This window comes from Mesoplodon densirostris, chromosome 12, assembly GCF_025265405.1.
Source record: "Mesoplodon densirostris isolate mMesDen1 chromosome 12, mMesDen1 primary haplotype, whole genome shotgun sequence".
In the NCBI taxonomy this organism is placed as follows: domain Eukaryota; kingdom Metazoa; phylum Chordata; class Mammalia; order Artiodactyla; family Ziphiidae; genus Mesoplodon; species Mesoplodon densirostris.
The window spans coordinates 53,323,756-53,339,371 of NC_082672.1; the positions used below are offsets into that span (position 1 = coordinate 53,323,756).

Genomic DNA, 15,616 nt, shown 5'->3' on the forward strand with positions numbered 1-15,616 from the left:
AAACCCCTCTTCAAGGTGCTCACGGCAGGATTCAGGGACCTTCTCTCTGGGACACCCAGACCCAGCTCAGAGGCCTCCCTGGGACTGAGTGAGGCCTGACCGCCAGTCCAAATTTGCTTCTGCAGCTCCATCTTAAAGAAACGACGCGTTTAATTTTGCATGTTTTCTGGCATGGATTAAGACACTTAAACTTGTGTATATGTGAGTGTACCGTTTGTTCTCACATTGTGTCACCATAGCAACAGGTCCTGACCACGAATGGTTCATCATTCCCAGCCCCTCTGTCCACACCCCTCCCCGCACCCACCCTGCTTCAGTGAGGACCAAGCCCTGCAGCCAGTTCCGCCCAACAGGAAGGACCACCCAGCCAAGACAGAGCGTTTCCCTGGTCATTTCAAATCGGGGTCCTCTGCTTCCTCCTCCTCAGATGGGCCAACAGCCGTTAAGAAAATCCTTTCTCGGGACTTCCCTGGTGGTCCAGTGGTTAAGAATCCCCCTGCCAATGCAGGGGACATGGGTTTGATCCCTGGTGCAGGAAGATTCCGCATGCCGCGGAGCAACTAAGCCCGTGTGCCACAACTACTGAAGCCTGCGTGCTGCAACTACTGAAGTCCCCGCCTAAAGCCCTGGCTCGGCAACAAGAGAAGCCACTGCAATAGGAAGCCCGCACACCGCAACGAAGAGTAGCCCCCGCTCGCTGCAACCAGAGAAAGCCCACGTGCAGCAACGAAGACCCAAAGCAGCCAAAAAAAAAAAAAAAAAAATCCTTTCTCTGCCCGTTTTGCATACCTCTCCACATCACACCCCACCCCTGCTGTGACTCATCATCCTTTTCAAACTTTGAAACCAACCAAAACGTGAAAGTATTTTTGTACCTTGTGTAACAAAATATTTATGCCACATAAAGGAGAAAAAAAAAAAGAAGGTAAATACAGGCTGTTAAGGCAACACATAGGAGAGATATTTGGGCCATTCTTGTGGGGAGTAGAAGGACTTCCCAGAGGAAGAGACCTCTAAACTAACACCTAACAGGTAAGTAGGTGTTAATCAGGAAAAAGGAGTGGTGAAAAGTAGAGTTCCAAGCAGAAAAAATAGCTTGTATACCCCCGGAGGTGATAGAGGGCAGGATCTTTATTAAAGTGAAAAGTGTATCTGTGAGGCTGGAGGACAGAGCTCAGGGACAGATAATAGAAGATAAGGAGGGAGAGGTATCAATGCCCCATGGAGGGTGTTGAAAGCCACACTTGCTCTTTTAGGCCAGGGGTTTCCAGATCTGTCCGAGGGATCCCAAGGGCTCCTTGATCTTGCCTCTGCCTGCAGAGGCAATATCAAGGCCAAGCAGGCTGGGCTCCCCTGATCCCCTTCAACCAGAATAGCAGTGACACAATATCAGCTTTGGGAATATGGATTCCCAATAGTGGGAAGTGTGGAAAATAGATTGGAAGAGGGCCAAATGGACAGGTGTCCCAAACTAGGGGAGTGGCAGAAAGAGGAGTGGGAAGAATTCAGAGTCAAGAGAAAGAAAAGGCAGCACTGGTGACTGAATTCTTGAACAAGTCCTCATCTTTAAACTTGCTGTGTCTTTTTTTTTTTCTTTTTTTGGCTGTGTTGGGTCTTTGTTGCTGCGTGCGGGCTTTCTCTAGTTGCGGCGAGCGGGGGCCACTCTTTGTTGTGGCGCGCAGGCTTCTCATTGCGGTGGCTTCTCTTGTTGCGGAGCCCGGGCTCTAGGCATGCAGGCTTCAGTAGTTGTGGCACGTGGGCTCAGTAGTTGTGGCCCGCGGGCTCTAGAGTGCAGGTTCAGTAGTTGCGGTGCATGGGCTTAGTTGCTCTGTGGCATGTGGGATCTTCCTGGACCAGGGATCAAACCCGTGTCCCCTGCATCGGCAGGCGGATTCTTAACCAGTGTGCCACCAGGGAAGTCCCAAACTTGCTGTGTCTTCTGTTCCCTTTGCCTGGAACAGCGGTTCTTAACCTTACTTTTATTCTTTTTTCACAATGAATCTCTTAGACAGTCTGGTGAAGTCTGTGGAGCCCTTCTCAGCATAATATATTTAAATGCATAAACATACATATTATTGCATAGACATAGGTATTACTACAAAGAGATAATTGTATATTCCTATACAATTATCAGAATGTTAGGAAAACAAATTTGTGTTATATAGTATGCAATAAATAATAAGGTCTTGCAGTGAGTCTAATTCTTACTGTAATTTCAAAGTAGCAATATGTGTAAAAAATGTTTCAAGAATCTGAGTCAACTGCAATATGAATATATCTATGTTGAATATATCTATGTTTCTATTGGTGACAAGTTACAAGTATTGCTAATACTACTCCAGTTTGTGACCTATATTTATAATGGAAAAAAATGCTAAATTTCAAACTGGAGGTTAGTGAAAATAAAGACATACTCATTTTCTCATCCAAATTCTTCAAGCTCCGTAATTTGAACCGTGGACCCCTTGGTTAAGAGCCCCTGGCTTAAAAGCCCTTTCTTTCCTTGTCCACATGTTGTATCTATTTATCCTCTAAGATTTATTTTATACGTTGCTACTGGTTCTCAGAGCTAGGTTCCCGTAACAGTTGTACATAGTCCTACTACAGCCAGTTAGGGACTATTGCAATCATTTGTTTACTTATCAGTTCTCTGCCAAACTGGAATGTGAGTTTCCTGAGGGAAGAAATTATTTCTGATGCATCTTAGTATCCTGAGTACCTGGTACAGCCTGGCACATAAAAGCCTATTAAGTGAATGAACACACTGTTCTGTGAGAACACTAATCATTTTATAAATTGCTGGGAAAGTGTGGAGAGGGGGCAAAAAGGATACTTTATTTGTATCCGTCTTTCTGGAATACAGAAATTTCATGTTATAGTTTGATGAAAGATGAAAAGAATGTTAGAAAATCTGCCTAGAATAAGGCAGTGAATAAAATCAGTGCATAAATGGTGGCTAGAAATGTGTGGCAAGCAGAACATGAAAGCTTCTTGTTTAATTTTGCCCTTTGCTCTAATGGCAATATAACTGAGCTCTTCTAGGGAGAAATGGAGATCATGGGACAAGAAGCAGTCTTGGATACCTGTGAGAGGTGAAGAATTGGGCTGCCTGAAGCTTACTTCTTCACTTCAGTCTCTCAGTCATGGGAAATGGAGGTGAGTTTACTGTGAAGCTTAATTTTCAGGTCTCTTCACTTACATGGGTCCTTTCTAGGGCCACCTAATTTTGTATTTGTAATTTCTTTGTATGTGTGCTTTCCAAAGAGGACCTCCCAAATTGTATGAGGTTAGAATATTAGAAAAGTGTTATAGAATCATGCCCAGCACATAGTATGTTCTGTAAATGTTAACTATCTAACTAACTAACTAGATAAGTAGTGTGTATGATGAATTGTCTAACCTCCTGACCTAGAGTATCTTACATTTGCAGAATAAAATACACTCACAGCATCCAGGCATGAACGTGACTGTTTCATCCCTGCTTTTGATCATGCTTTTTTCCTTTCCTGAAATACCTATACCTTTCCCTTCTCTCTTATTCTCTTAAATCATGACAGTCCTATAAAGCCCAAGGTAATAAATGGATCCTAGGAACACAGTGATGGCTATAGAGCATTTCAGTAGTAGTGTTTAGGAAAACATGAAAAGTAAACCATGGCATGTGTGCAGTAGTGATACCACTGAAGGAAAAAGATAAAGGAGAAAGGTATGGGCTGACTGTGCCACCAGATCTGGGAGGTGAATGAAAAAGTAATGATTACACAATGGGCTTTTAAAAAATTCAGCAGTTATTCCACAACAGACTTTATTTTTAGGCAAACTGAATACCTGAATTTTTTTAAAAATCGGTATTTTAAACCATCCCGCTTGTCCCTAAAATTGAGAGAGACTTTAGGAACATACCATCTCTGAGATGACAATTCTGATACTTAATGTATGTGGGCAAATTATCCCACAGAAAGGTCCCCAACACAAGAGTTGTTGGTAAACATACATTTTATTTTTTTACTTTTTAAATTATGTGTATGTTTTGGGATTTTTATTTATTTATTTATTTATTTATTTATTTATTTATGGTTGTGTTGGGTCTGCGTTGCTGCCCACGGGCTTTTCTCTAGTTGCAGCGAACTACTCTTTGGTGCAGTGCACGGGCTTCTCATTGCAGTGGCTTCTCTTGTTGTGGAGCACGGGCTCTAGGCATAGTTGTGGCTTGCGGGCTCTAGAGCACAGGCTCAGTAGCTGTGGCGCATGGGCTTAGTTGCTCTGCTGCTTGTGGGATCTTCCTGGACCAGGGATCAAACCCGTGTCCCCTGCATTGGCAGGCGGATTCTTAACCACTGCGGCACCAGGGAAGCCCTAAACCTACTTTTTAAAGTAAAAAATTAGTACTCTGTGTAATTAAATGTGACCTTCATTTAAAATTTTATTTAAAAAACATTGCACCCTGAAAAGATATGAAGAAAATTTAATTGCATATTACTAACTGAAAGAAACCAATCTAAAAAGGCCTCACACTTGATGATTTCAACTATACAACATTCTCAAAAACTCAAAACTATGGAGACATAAGAGGATCAGTGGTTGCCAAGTTTTCAGAGGAGGGAGGGATGAATAGACAGCACAGAGGGTTTTTAAGGCAATGAAACAACTCTGTATGATACTATAATGGTGAATACCTGTCATTATACATTTGACTAAACTCATGTTTAGCCTCTCTGACTAAATCAAGAGTGAACCATAATGTAAATATGGACTTCAGGTGATACAGATGTGTCAGTGTAGGTTCATCAATTGTAACAAACGTACTGTTGCAGGATGTGATAGTGGAAGAAGTTGCGTGTGTGTGGAGATGGCATATGGGAACTCCGGACTTTCTGCTCAATTTTGCTGTAAACCTAAAACTGCTCTAAAAATAATTAATTAAAAGTATATATTGCCCCTGCTTTTAAGTTTAGCATTTAATAACTGAGGGACATGAATTATATTTTTGAAAAAGAATCCATGGAGCTCTGCGTTTTGATACATATAACATGGAGTCTGTGCATAATATAGTAACCATTAATAAACTATGAAATGAAATGCTTTAAAAAGTGCCATTTCAGTCACGGCTTCTACTTCTGAACTTCTAAGACATTTTTTTCCTTGACCATTCTTTTCACCTTGTCTTGCGTTCTTGCTGAATCTCTGTGTAATATTGTTTCCCACTCTATACTGTAAACAGCTCTAAGGCGGAACTGTGACTGTTATTCTTGTATTTCCCCTACAGTCCTGGGGAGAGGGCATTTCGAGCAGAAGGAACAGCATCAGCAAAGATGCAGGATGTGAGGCAGAGGTCAGAGAGAGACCAGGGAGCCAGACAAGTGATGGGTGATGAAGCTGGAAAACTGGATTAGGTTAGTCCAAGAAATTTGGGTTTTATTCTGTAGGCAGTGAGGTTTTGGCTTTTGTAAAAAACAGGGCAGTGACATAATTAGAACTGTGCTAAAGAAGATTACTCTGGCAGAAGATTGTTAAATGGGTTGGTGCAGGGGAAGGGAGGCACAGAGCCTGATGAAGGACATAAAAACAACAGCTCCTGTTTATTGAGAGCTCACCATTTACCAAGCACTGTGGTAAATGTTTTATGTGCATCATCCTCCCTAACCTTCACAACGAGCCTATGAAGCAGGTGCTATCATTATCCTCATTTAACCGTGAGGAAAATGGAGAAATGGAGGCTTGGAGAAGTTACATAAGAGTCAGGTTCTTGGGCATGTGACCTGTCGTACACACAGCGCTTGATTTAATGCTCTGCTGTCGCCATCTTCAAATTCCTTTCCTTAACAAAGGGCCCTCATTTTCATTTTGCACTGGTCCTGTGGAATTATGTAGCCAGTACTGGTTAAATAATTTTTTTTTCTGGGGCCACACAGATAATAGATGTCGGATATGGGATTTAAGAGCACATCCTCAGCTATGCTATACTGCACTAGTTTATGATCGAAGAACAAACACAGGTGAAGGAAAGGGAATGGATTTGAAGGAAATTTTGTCAGTACTGACAAGGTTTAGAAAGTGTTTGATTTTTTTTTCAAATTAAAATAATTTTGTTGTGAAAACTTTTTTAGGATTTCACAAAATCTCTTGAGATAACTTGAACTTGCCTATTGGGAAACAGTCTATTACATCACTGAGGGTGCTATTGACTGGCCTTGCTGGTTGGGGAGCTCTGAGCTTTGTGTCAGGTTGATTGTGACACCTGGTGACAGCAACGTATTATTGCAAGGATTTATTTTGCTGTTTCAAGAATCAGGCTGTTCAGTTTTGTTTTGTTTTGTTTTTAAGACTTTCCCTTCAATTTTATACTTCCCAGACTATTTTTCTTCTGCACACATTGATAAAACAGATTGAAAAACTGCTTGACTAATTTTTCCCAGTTTTTAATAGGAGCTATTTATAGAAACTATTCCTATGGGAACAGCCAAATAATCTAATTCAAAGATTTTTTAAGAATAATAGTAATTTGGGGGATCAAAAATTAAAACACAAATGCATACAAGTTATGAATGTATATATTTTTTCCAAAGAATATTTGGCATATTGTTTTGATTCACTCCTATACAATCTATGTAGGCAAGTAGATAGAGAGTACTGAGTAACTGGAATCATAGTCTTATAACACAATATTTTCAACAAAAACCCACATTTTATCTGTAGCAGTGCTGGAATTACATATGGTGTTATATAGTTGACATGGTAGTCATAAGAAAACTGCTCCAAATTGTGATTTTAACATATATATTCATATAATGAAATTTGGGAGGTTCCTTTGTTGCTGCTTAAGAGTTCTTATTTTCACTTTACCAAGCACCTAATTACGTGAACTCAAGAAATGTTTAAATGACTGAATGAAGACTTGTCACAGTGAATGAAAGGCTGTCACTGAAGCTAAAAGAGTCTATCCATCCGGCTCCTGGATTCATTTTAGAATGTCAGTTAAATAGACACAAATGGGATGTCTGTGATTGTTCAGCATTGAAAGCCTCGAAATAATATTTGAATCCTCCAAATGCTCTCTCACCTCACAGGACAGAACACCGTATAATGATACTTTCCCGACTTTCAAGTGTGTGTCCTTAGAATTGCCTAAAGGTAAAAACTTAGAACTATAAATATGGTCACAATCACAGTCAAATGTGTATTATTCAGTATAATGCATTCTGGCCTGGTTGTTTTGGTCTTTTGTTCAAAATGAATATTTACGTGCAAAGAACTGAGGTAGGCAGTGCCTTAGAAACATGAAGAGCTATAGAGGAGTGTTATGCTCCAAAGCCTTTAGCATCCAGATAGGTAATCTAAAGTCTAAATAAGTGATAGTGTGGGGACAGTGAGAAACTGAAGAGGGCATTCCCAGCCTAAAAGGGAGCAGCTGCAGCTCCACTCCAGCACTTGGTTGCCATGTGGGAATGTGGTCCCAGGGTTGTCAGATTCCAGGATAAGTCAGAAATCCAAATGTTTGAAACCTGTCACCATTTTTTTTTCTTTTTTTAGAGTTTAAGAAACATTTTAAAGGACAGAGTGGATATCTGTCACTCTTGGTAACTGATTGAGAGAGACGATATAACATTAACAAATGGAAATGATGGAGAACAAATATAGAATTCCTCTTATTTCCATATTTTTGCTCAAGGAGCATAATCATGAGATGGGAAAGAGTACAACAACTGGACCATATCCAGAGGAGAGATATGTCATGTGAAGAATGGCTGAAAGAACTGACAGTGTTTATCCTGAGTGGGTTATGAGGCATATCTTTTCATAGCTGAAGTGCTGTCTATCAGAACAAGAGTTAGCTACTTCTCTTGTAGGTTGGGGGTGGGGTAGAGGAGGGACAAGGGGAGGAAGGAAATAAACAGGGTCAATTCTTAAAGGTTACAAGAAGCTGGATTTTAGCTCAATATAATCACTTTCTACCCATTAGGGTTCTCCATAAATAGTTTCTCTGCCCCCTCCCCAAACATTTTATTAGGAAAAATTTTAAGCATAACAGCAAAGTTGAAATAATTTTACAGTGAACACCCATATGCTCACCACCTAGATTCTACCATTAACATTTTACTGTACTTGCATTATCACATTATTTATCCATCTATCCATCCTTCTAGCCATTCGTCCACCCATCTAATTTTTTCAATACATTTCAGAGTAAATTCCATTTAGTTTTGCCTACCATTGGGAAGTGGGGGCAACTTTATCCCAAGAGCTTTTTTACAGAGGCTAATGGCTGTCTGTTGGGGATGCTATAGAGAGGATTTCTGCATTAAGTAAGTGGAGTGGACTGGACTGTGGCTTTCAATTTTTTTTTGACCGTTACTCATATCAAGAAATGTATTTCACATTCCTACACAGTGTAAACCATGTACATAATAAAGTAAAAACTTCAGGAAACAATATTTACCTTTAATATGTGTGAAGCATGACAATATTTTTTTTAACTTAAAAATTGCTAGTCATGACCCACTAACTTGATTTGATGACCCACCAATGAGTTGTGATTCACCACTGTAAAATCATTGGGCTAGACAATCTCCAGGAAGGTTTGCCTTTTTTTTTTCGGCTGCGCTGCATGGGCCTGTGGGATCTTAGTTCCCCGACCAGGGATTGAACCCATGCCCTCAAGCAGTGAAAGCATGGAGTCCTAGCCACTGGACAGCCAGGGAATTCCTAGAAGATTCTTCCTTTAAAAAGAATCCTGTGGCTAATACTAGGATTTTCCTAGTCTTCCCACTTATCAGGAACCTATCATGAGTCTCAGCACAGTAGTATTCACTTGGCATGCATAGCGTTATGTTGAAAGCCATGTGTAATGAAGAGAAAAACGCTAAATGCCTGCTAAGACTTCTGGATAGACCTAATGCAAACACTTTTTAGGAGTAAGTTGACTAATTGCTTGTCGTTTTCACTAACAGGAAGACATAGGTACGTACAATTGGAGGGATGGCTGGGCTTCAGTATTCAAGTGTTTTAGTCTTTTGTTAAATGCGGCTCTTAATCCGTGCTGGGGCTCTGACAAAGTGGAGAAGATCAAATGAGAAAATAGATATGAAAACACTTTGAAAACCAACGTTTTATTAATTTTACTGTGTGAAGCCAGGACAGGGATGCTGAGATGAAGCTCTAGTGAGGCAGTGACTCAGTATTTGTAAAACTCTCTGCTCTCACCGAACTGTTATATTAACCTCCCTAAACAACAATGACTATGCCAAAAGCACAGGACTCTCGGAAGAGGGTAGAACCGAGGAACTTGCCAGGGGTTTGACGGAACATCCACGGTCTCTACTCTGTCCGCGCATGCTCAAGCGCGGCTCCAGCCTCCTCACGGGGTTGGGCCGAACTGGGAGGGCGGAGGGCGGGCCACGTGGGGTCCCGTGACGTCATCTCCGGGCGCCGAGGGTGACTACACTTGCGGTGGGCTTCCAGAGGTCCGCGGCGCTGCGGGCTGTCTTCGCTGGGTACGGGAGGGCGGAAGTGCAGCAGGTTTCGATTCCGACCTCCGCGCAGGTGCCTTCTGCGGCTGCGCGGGCCAGCGGGACTCCAGTCTGGTGCGTCTCTGCGGGACTGTGTGTCTGGCGCTCTCCGCCGCCGCCCAGCCAGAGCCCGAGACCCGAGCGTCCTCACCGGTGCAGGAAGGCGTAGGAGAAGCCTGAGCTTCTGGTAGGGTATGTGTGTGTCTGTCACCCCAGTGTGAAGAAATGCCCAGAGGAAAAGGGTTGGGGAAGTGCTAGGTAGGTGTGGTTAGAAGGAGGGGTGTGTGCGGCGAGAGGAGCGCTCCCCCGGGCGGTGGTGGAGGGTGAAGGTGGCTCCTCCGGGGGAGGTGGCGTTGGCCAAGCGCCGACCTCGGAGCCCTAGTGCCGGCTGGAGGGTATAGCCTGCGCGGTCTCTCGGGGAATACGTCCCTTCCTTACTAAGGTGGGAAGCTTGGGTCTCGTCGCAGGCTCTAGAGTTTAGTTCGGGACCTGCATTTTTCGTGGAATAGTTATTTAGATCATAGTTATTTTTACAGGCAGTTCGATTCTATCCGAAATCGGTGGGGTTTCTCCCCAGTTTATCTTCTCAGACGCATTCATTGTCTCATTTTAATAATAATATTTAGTGCCAACAAAGCCATTTTCCCTTGGCAGAGCACTTTCACATACTTTATAGTTTGGATTATTTTCAAGTCACACCTGAACTTGGGGAACCTAGGGAAAGTGGATTGGTTCTAGATTTTTCCGAGGGATGGGGAGGCACAGCATGTTTTCAGCAAGAATCAGAACCCAGAGGCTATCAAACAACACTGAATTTCCAAGGCCTTCCAGAGTTTACTTGGTAAATTTCAGTCTTTTGGACTGTGTGTACTTGGATCTGAACGGATTTATTTTGTGATTTCCATAAAGGGAGTTGTTGGTTGAATTTTGAATTTGAAAGTAAAGATGTTGGGCTGAGGGTAGCAGTGGAGGGAAATTTTAGAATTTTATATTGGATTTAAGTAGGTGCTTTGATCCTCAAAGGTATGCTGATTAAAATTGTGGAAAAGTGAACAGAATGATACTATATGGTTAAGAGTTTTTAGAATAATGTACAAGCTTCAAGTGTAGGTTCACTTTATTAATTTAACAGATACAAAGTGCTAGTTATGTTCCAGGCACTGAACAAAAAGTAAACAAAACAGTAAACAGTGAGGAAGACAATAAAAATCCCTGCCATCATGAAGTTCACCTTGAGGGTTGAGGGGGGAGACATTAATTTAAAAGTTAATTAAAATATGTGTCAGGTAATGAAAAGTGCTATGGAGAAAAAATAAAGTAATGAAGGGGAATGGGGAGTGCTGGTAGCATGCATGGGAAATTATAGTGGTGGCCTTAGAAAAGATGACATTTGAGCAGAGACCTAATAGTGATAAAGAAGGGTGCCCGTGGATGTAGTGGAGAGGGCCATCAGAGCAACCACAAAGTCCCTGAGGCGGGAGCACATCAGCAAGTTTGGTTGGAACTGGGGGAGCAAGTTGCGGAGAGAAGTAGATAAGCAAGTCAGAGTGGGGTCAGGTCACATAGGGCCTGCTAACACCTTGTAAGACTTTAGTTTTTACTTTGAATGAGATGGTGGGGTTTTGAGTAAAGGAGTGAACTGATCTGACTTGTGTTTTAAAGGATTTTTCTGATTACTTTGTTGTCTCTCTGCAGCAAGGGCAGAAACGTTGAGACCTCTGTTGGTAGGCCATTGCATTTATCTGGGTTAAAGGTCAAGGTGACTTGGATCAGTGTGGTAAGAGTGGAGGTGGTGAGAAATGGCCAGATTCTAGATTTATATCTAGAATTAATATTTATATCTAGAAAATTTTATATCTTTATATCTAGATATATATCTATATATTTATATCTAGAATTATATTTATATTAAATTTATAAAATTTATAGAATTTATATCTAGCATTATATCTAGAATTAATATATATTAATCTAAGCTAGAGCCATCAAGTGTGAAGAGGGGTCATGGATGACTCCCAGATTTATGGCCTGAGAAGCTAAAGAATGGAGTTAACCACTCAGTGATGTGGGGAAGACCACAGAGTAATAGGGAGAGGAGGGAGGAAGATCTGCAAACATTTTCAGTTTTGCACTTGCTGAATTTTCAGATGAAATGTCAGTATACAGTAGTATATATGAAACTGGAGTTCAGAAGAGAAGTCTAGGCTGAAGATGTAAATATGGGAATTGTTAACGTGTAAGTGATATTTAAAGCTCTGAGAGATCTCCAAAGGCAGGGTTCAAGGACCGTGGGGCACTTCAGCATTTGGAGACTGGAGGGAGTTATGACCTATCCCCCAGGGTAGAGGTGGGGCTGTTCCTTAAAACCCCTGTTCAGAACCAATGATCCTCAGTAACCAGATAGAAGGAAATAGAAAGCCAGGTCATTAGCTGAGAGAGAGTGAGGAAGGAGATGTGAAAATTTGAGGAGGGGGAGTTGATTTAGGACAGTGGAAGAATAAATGGACTAGGGAAGTAAGAGAATACTGGACAATACTAAGAGCCCACTTTTGAGGTCAGTGTTCATGAATTTAAAGGGAGACCAGCCAGCATATATATTTTTAGATGTTTACAAATTTACTACTAGTAGGTATTTGATATTTTAAGTAATTTCTGAGTAGTTGGGGATTTTGTCAGCAAAACAGCTTCAGGTAATAGGTTAGCCTTTCTTGGTTTGTAGTGTAAAAGGGACTGTTAATAGTGCATTATATTGGGTTGGCCAAAAAGTTCATTCAGGTTTCTGTAACAGGTTACGGAAAAACCCAAACGAACTTTTTGGCCAGCCCAATATTTTTATCATACTCACTGTACTGTTTGCTAAGTGTTGTTGGTTGGGCACCTGCCTCTTTTCCAGGCCATGAATTAGATGGCAGAGAATACAGCAGTCAAGAAGTAGTCCCTGCCCTCAGGAAGCTTACTTCTAGTACACTGCATCATGGGTTGGGATTTCTATTCTTCCAAAACATTGCCTTCAAGTTGGATGCATGGTGTTGATATCGTAGTATATGTATGAGAGGGAAAAATAGTGAAATTCGCTGAATATGAAGTGTGATTGTACAGATTTAAGAAAGAGTTTAGGTGGAAAAGTTTCTTAAGTAGCTAGTATAACTTTTGGATTTACACATTTTATTTATTTATATATTTTCCAGTTGTTTAACAAAAATTCCAGAGCCTATTATGTGCTGATTATGCTAACATCCTGGATACAAAGGCATATATGACTCAGGAGTCATATATATGGTATATATGCTGTCAAGGAACTGATGTGGGGAGGGGCAAGAGACAGATAAGATACACAGCTGCAATGCATTGTTATACCATATAACAATAAAGATATAATAACAGAAGCAATTAGATTATAGTTTGCTTAGTGGAAAGCTTCCCAAGGAGTTAATGTTAAGCTGACTCTTAAAAGAGGATTAAGAGTTGGCCAAGAGAAGGGGCAAAGGGTATTCAAGCAGAGGGGCCGTGGAAGCACAGGGAAACCATGTATTAAATACATTTACCATTTTTCCAGTGGTTGGTTACTAGGTGCTAAATACCCAACAACCCTGTGAAATTAGAATTATCTTCAGTTTATAGATATGAGGTTTAGAGATGTCAGGTTTGTTGTCCAAGGACGTACAGCTTATATGTGGAAGTCAGGGTTGAAACCTATGTCAGTCTGATTTCAGAACCCCTCAACTACCTTACTATATAGGCTGCTGTAAGCATTTAAATCTTCTTTGTCCTTGTTCTTTGTCCTTCAGCCAGTCTTTTTACCAACTTCTATTCATTCTTCCTTGGAAAGCCCTCCTGTCTCTCATCAATCCACTGCTACCAGTCTAGGTCAGGCACTCATTATATGCCTTAGTTGCTGAAATTGCTTCCTGGCTAGCCTCTCTCTGGCTCTGGATCCCCTTTTGTGTACTGCTACCAGATAATTGTTTTTATTTCACCATTATAAAACCTTTCTAGGCTTGTTGGAAGAAATTGAAAACCCACAAGTTTCTATTTGGTGTACTTCATGATCCAGTTACATTTTATATTTACAAATTTGACATTAAAAGAATAATAATTGCTTTTCTTTCTCAGCACATGCTGTGTCCATTACCATGTCAAATACTTTATAGATTTTTTTTTTTTCTAGAACAACCTGGTGACTTTTACAGGTAAGGAAATTTAGACTTAGTGAAGTAAAGTGACTTACCTAGGATCAGGTATGATAGTAAAACATGTCATAGGTCAGCTCTTTCATTATCTACTACTCCTCCCAACACAAAGTTTCCTAAAAAGTTGGTACACATACTGCTCCTGCCACTTCCTGCCTTTGCTGATGCTATTTTGCCTTGCTTGGAATATTTGTCTTCTTTTTGTCTGTCCATATTCTACTCATTCTTCAAGTTCAATATCTTTTAAGATTCTTCCCTGAACACTATAGGTTCTGTTAATATTTAACTTCTTCCCCTCCTGCATTATGAAAGCTCTCACAAAGTAACATTTAGTTATAACCATGGACATTTTGGCATGGGAAGGGATGTTTGGCAATACGTATGGTATGATGGAAAAAATATGAGATTGGAAATCCTGCTGTAGGAGAGGAGAAGTAGAGGCACAGTGAGGTAACAGAGGTTCTGTCTGATTCATGCATAGAAGAAAGGTTATTCTGAGCAGGGTCCTGAATGATGTGTAAGTTGGAAGGCGAGGTGGGGAAGGCTACTTTAGGGTAAGGAACCACCGGCATGAGCAAAGCCATGCAAAGGACATGAAAGTGCATGGTATGTTTAGCAGATTTGTAAATAATACCTTCTGGGCAATGCCTGAGGTTTTAAAAAAGTTGTTATCACCACCATCATCATCATCATCTTGTATGCCCTCAGCACCTGCCACAGAGCTGGGCATATCAAATGATCAAATATTTATTGACTCTTTATTGAATGTTATTAGCAATGTTCAATGTATAATTTTTAGTTATTTTCCTTTACTCTTATAATTCCAGTTTACACTAAATAATGCTTTTGATTATTCTAAGTTCTTTGAACATTTTTTGAGACATGTTCTGGTTGGTTCTATAAATTATGATGATAAATACACTTTATAGTACTGTGTTATAGGCATTGTTCTAAGTGTTCTACATGTATTAATTTAATTTTCATATCTATCTTATATGGTCAGTGCTGTTATTCCCATTTTACAGATGAGAAAACTGAGACACAGAAGTTATAGGTGAAGGGTTCACTTTAGATAAGCGGTAGACTCTTTTGGGGCTTGTGAGAATGATGCAAGTATAGTTTCACTTTGGCTGTGGTTCATTAGTTGTATATGTAATTTTGAAATGGTTACTTCCGTGATCTCTTTAAATAAATAATAGCTCCACATTTAGAATTTGTTGTACTGATTTTTGCATTCATTCTAAAGAATGCCCATCACGGAGTCTTTTGAAGTGAATAATCTTTATGCATTCTTTTTTTCCTATAATCTTTCTTTGTTTTGGAGCAGGTTCATTTATACCTGCAAGGATCTAATACTCTTTGTTTTATTTTCAGTTTGGCTTTGGCTGGAAAAGAATTTAGCCTATATGTACTGCTTTAACCACTGGAAGAATGACAGATGACAAAGATGTGCTTCGAGATGTGTGGTTTGGACGAATTCCAACTTGCTTCACCCTCTATCAGGATGAGATAACTGAACGGGAGGCAGAACCATATTATGTAAGTATGTTGATGGTGGCAAATGGGATACCATAACTTTGTCCATTTTTGTAAATAAAGATCTAAGAACCTGGAGGCTGGTTTTCAACATTTTATATACAATTAGTATGTGCTTATTGTGGAAAAAAATTAGGAGACAGATCTATGAAAAGAAGGAAATAAGAATTACCTCTAATCCTACTACTCAGAGGAAGAAAACACTGTTGGCATGTTGATGTGGGACCTTCTTGACTTTCTTTTTCTTATGCATATATAGTATATGATAGTGAATCATAAGTTATGTGTGGTTTTTTAACAGGAAGCTATTTTGAAAATGCTAGGTTCAGACTTGATTCTTTTGTATGTAGGTGGTTCAAAGCAACTATTTAAATTCTTTTTGCA

The 15,616-nt window shown here is 40.5% G+C and overlaps 1 protein-coding gene across 4 annotated transcripts in view; it reads left to right on the plus strand.

Annotated features, from left to right (window-relative positions):
- Positions 1 to 9,424: 9,424 nt before the first annotated feature.
- The window catches only part of ATG5 (autophagy related 5), a 122,790-nt gene continuing 116,598 nt past the window's right edge, over positions 9,425 to 15,616 (plus strand). For 2 of the 4 annotated variants that reach the window (XM_060115235.1, XM_060115239.1), the window contains exons 1-2: positions 9,425 to 9,693; positions 15,071 to 15,235. In XM_060115235.1, the coding sequence (XP_059971218.1) occupies positions 15,128 to 15,235 (108 nt within the window). In that variant the 5' untranslated portion in view covers positions 9,425 to 9,693; positions 15,071 to 15,127. Of the gene's footprint in view, positions 9,699 to 15,070; positions 15,236 to 15,616 lie in introns of those variants that run through there. The other 2 variants (XM_060115236.1, XM_060115237.1) reach the window with 2 other exon arrangements.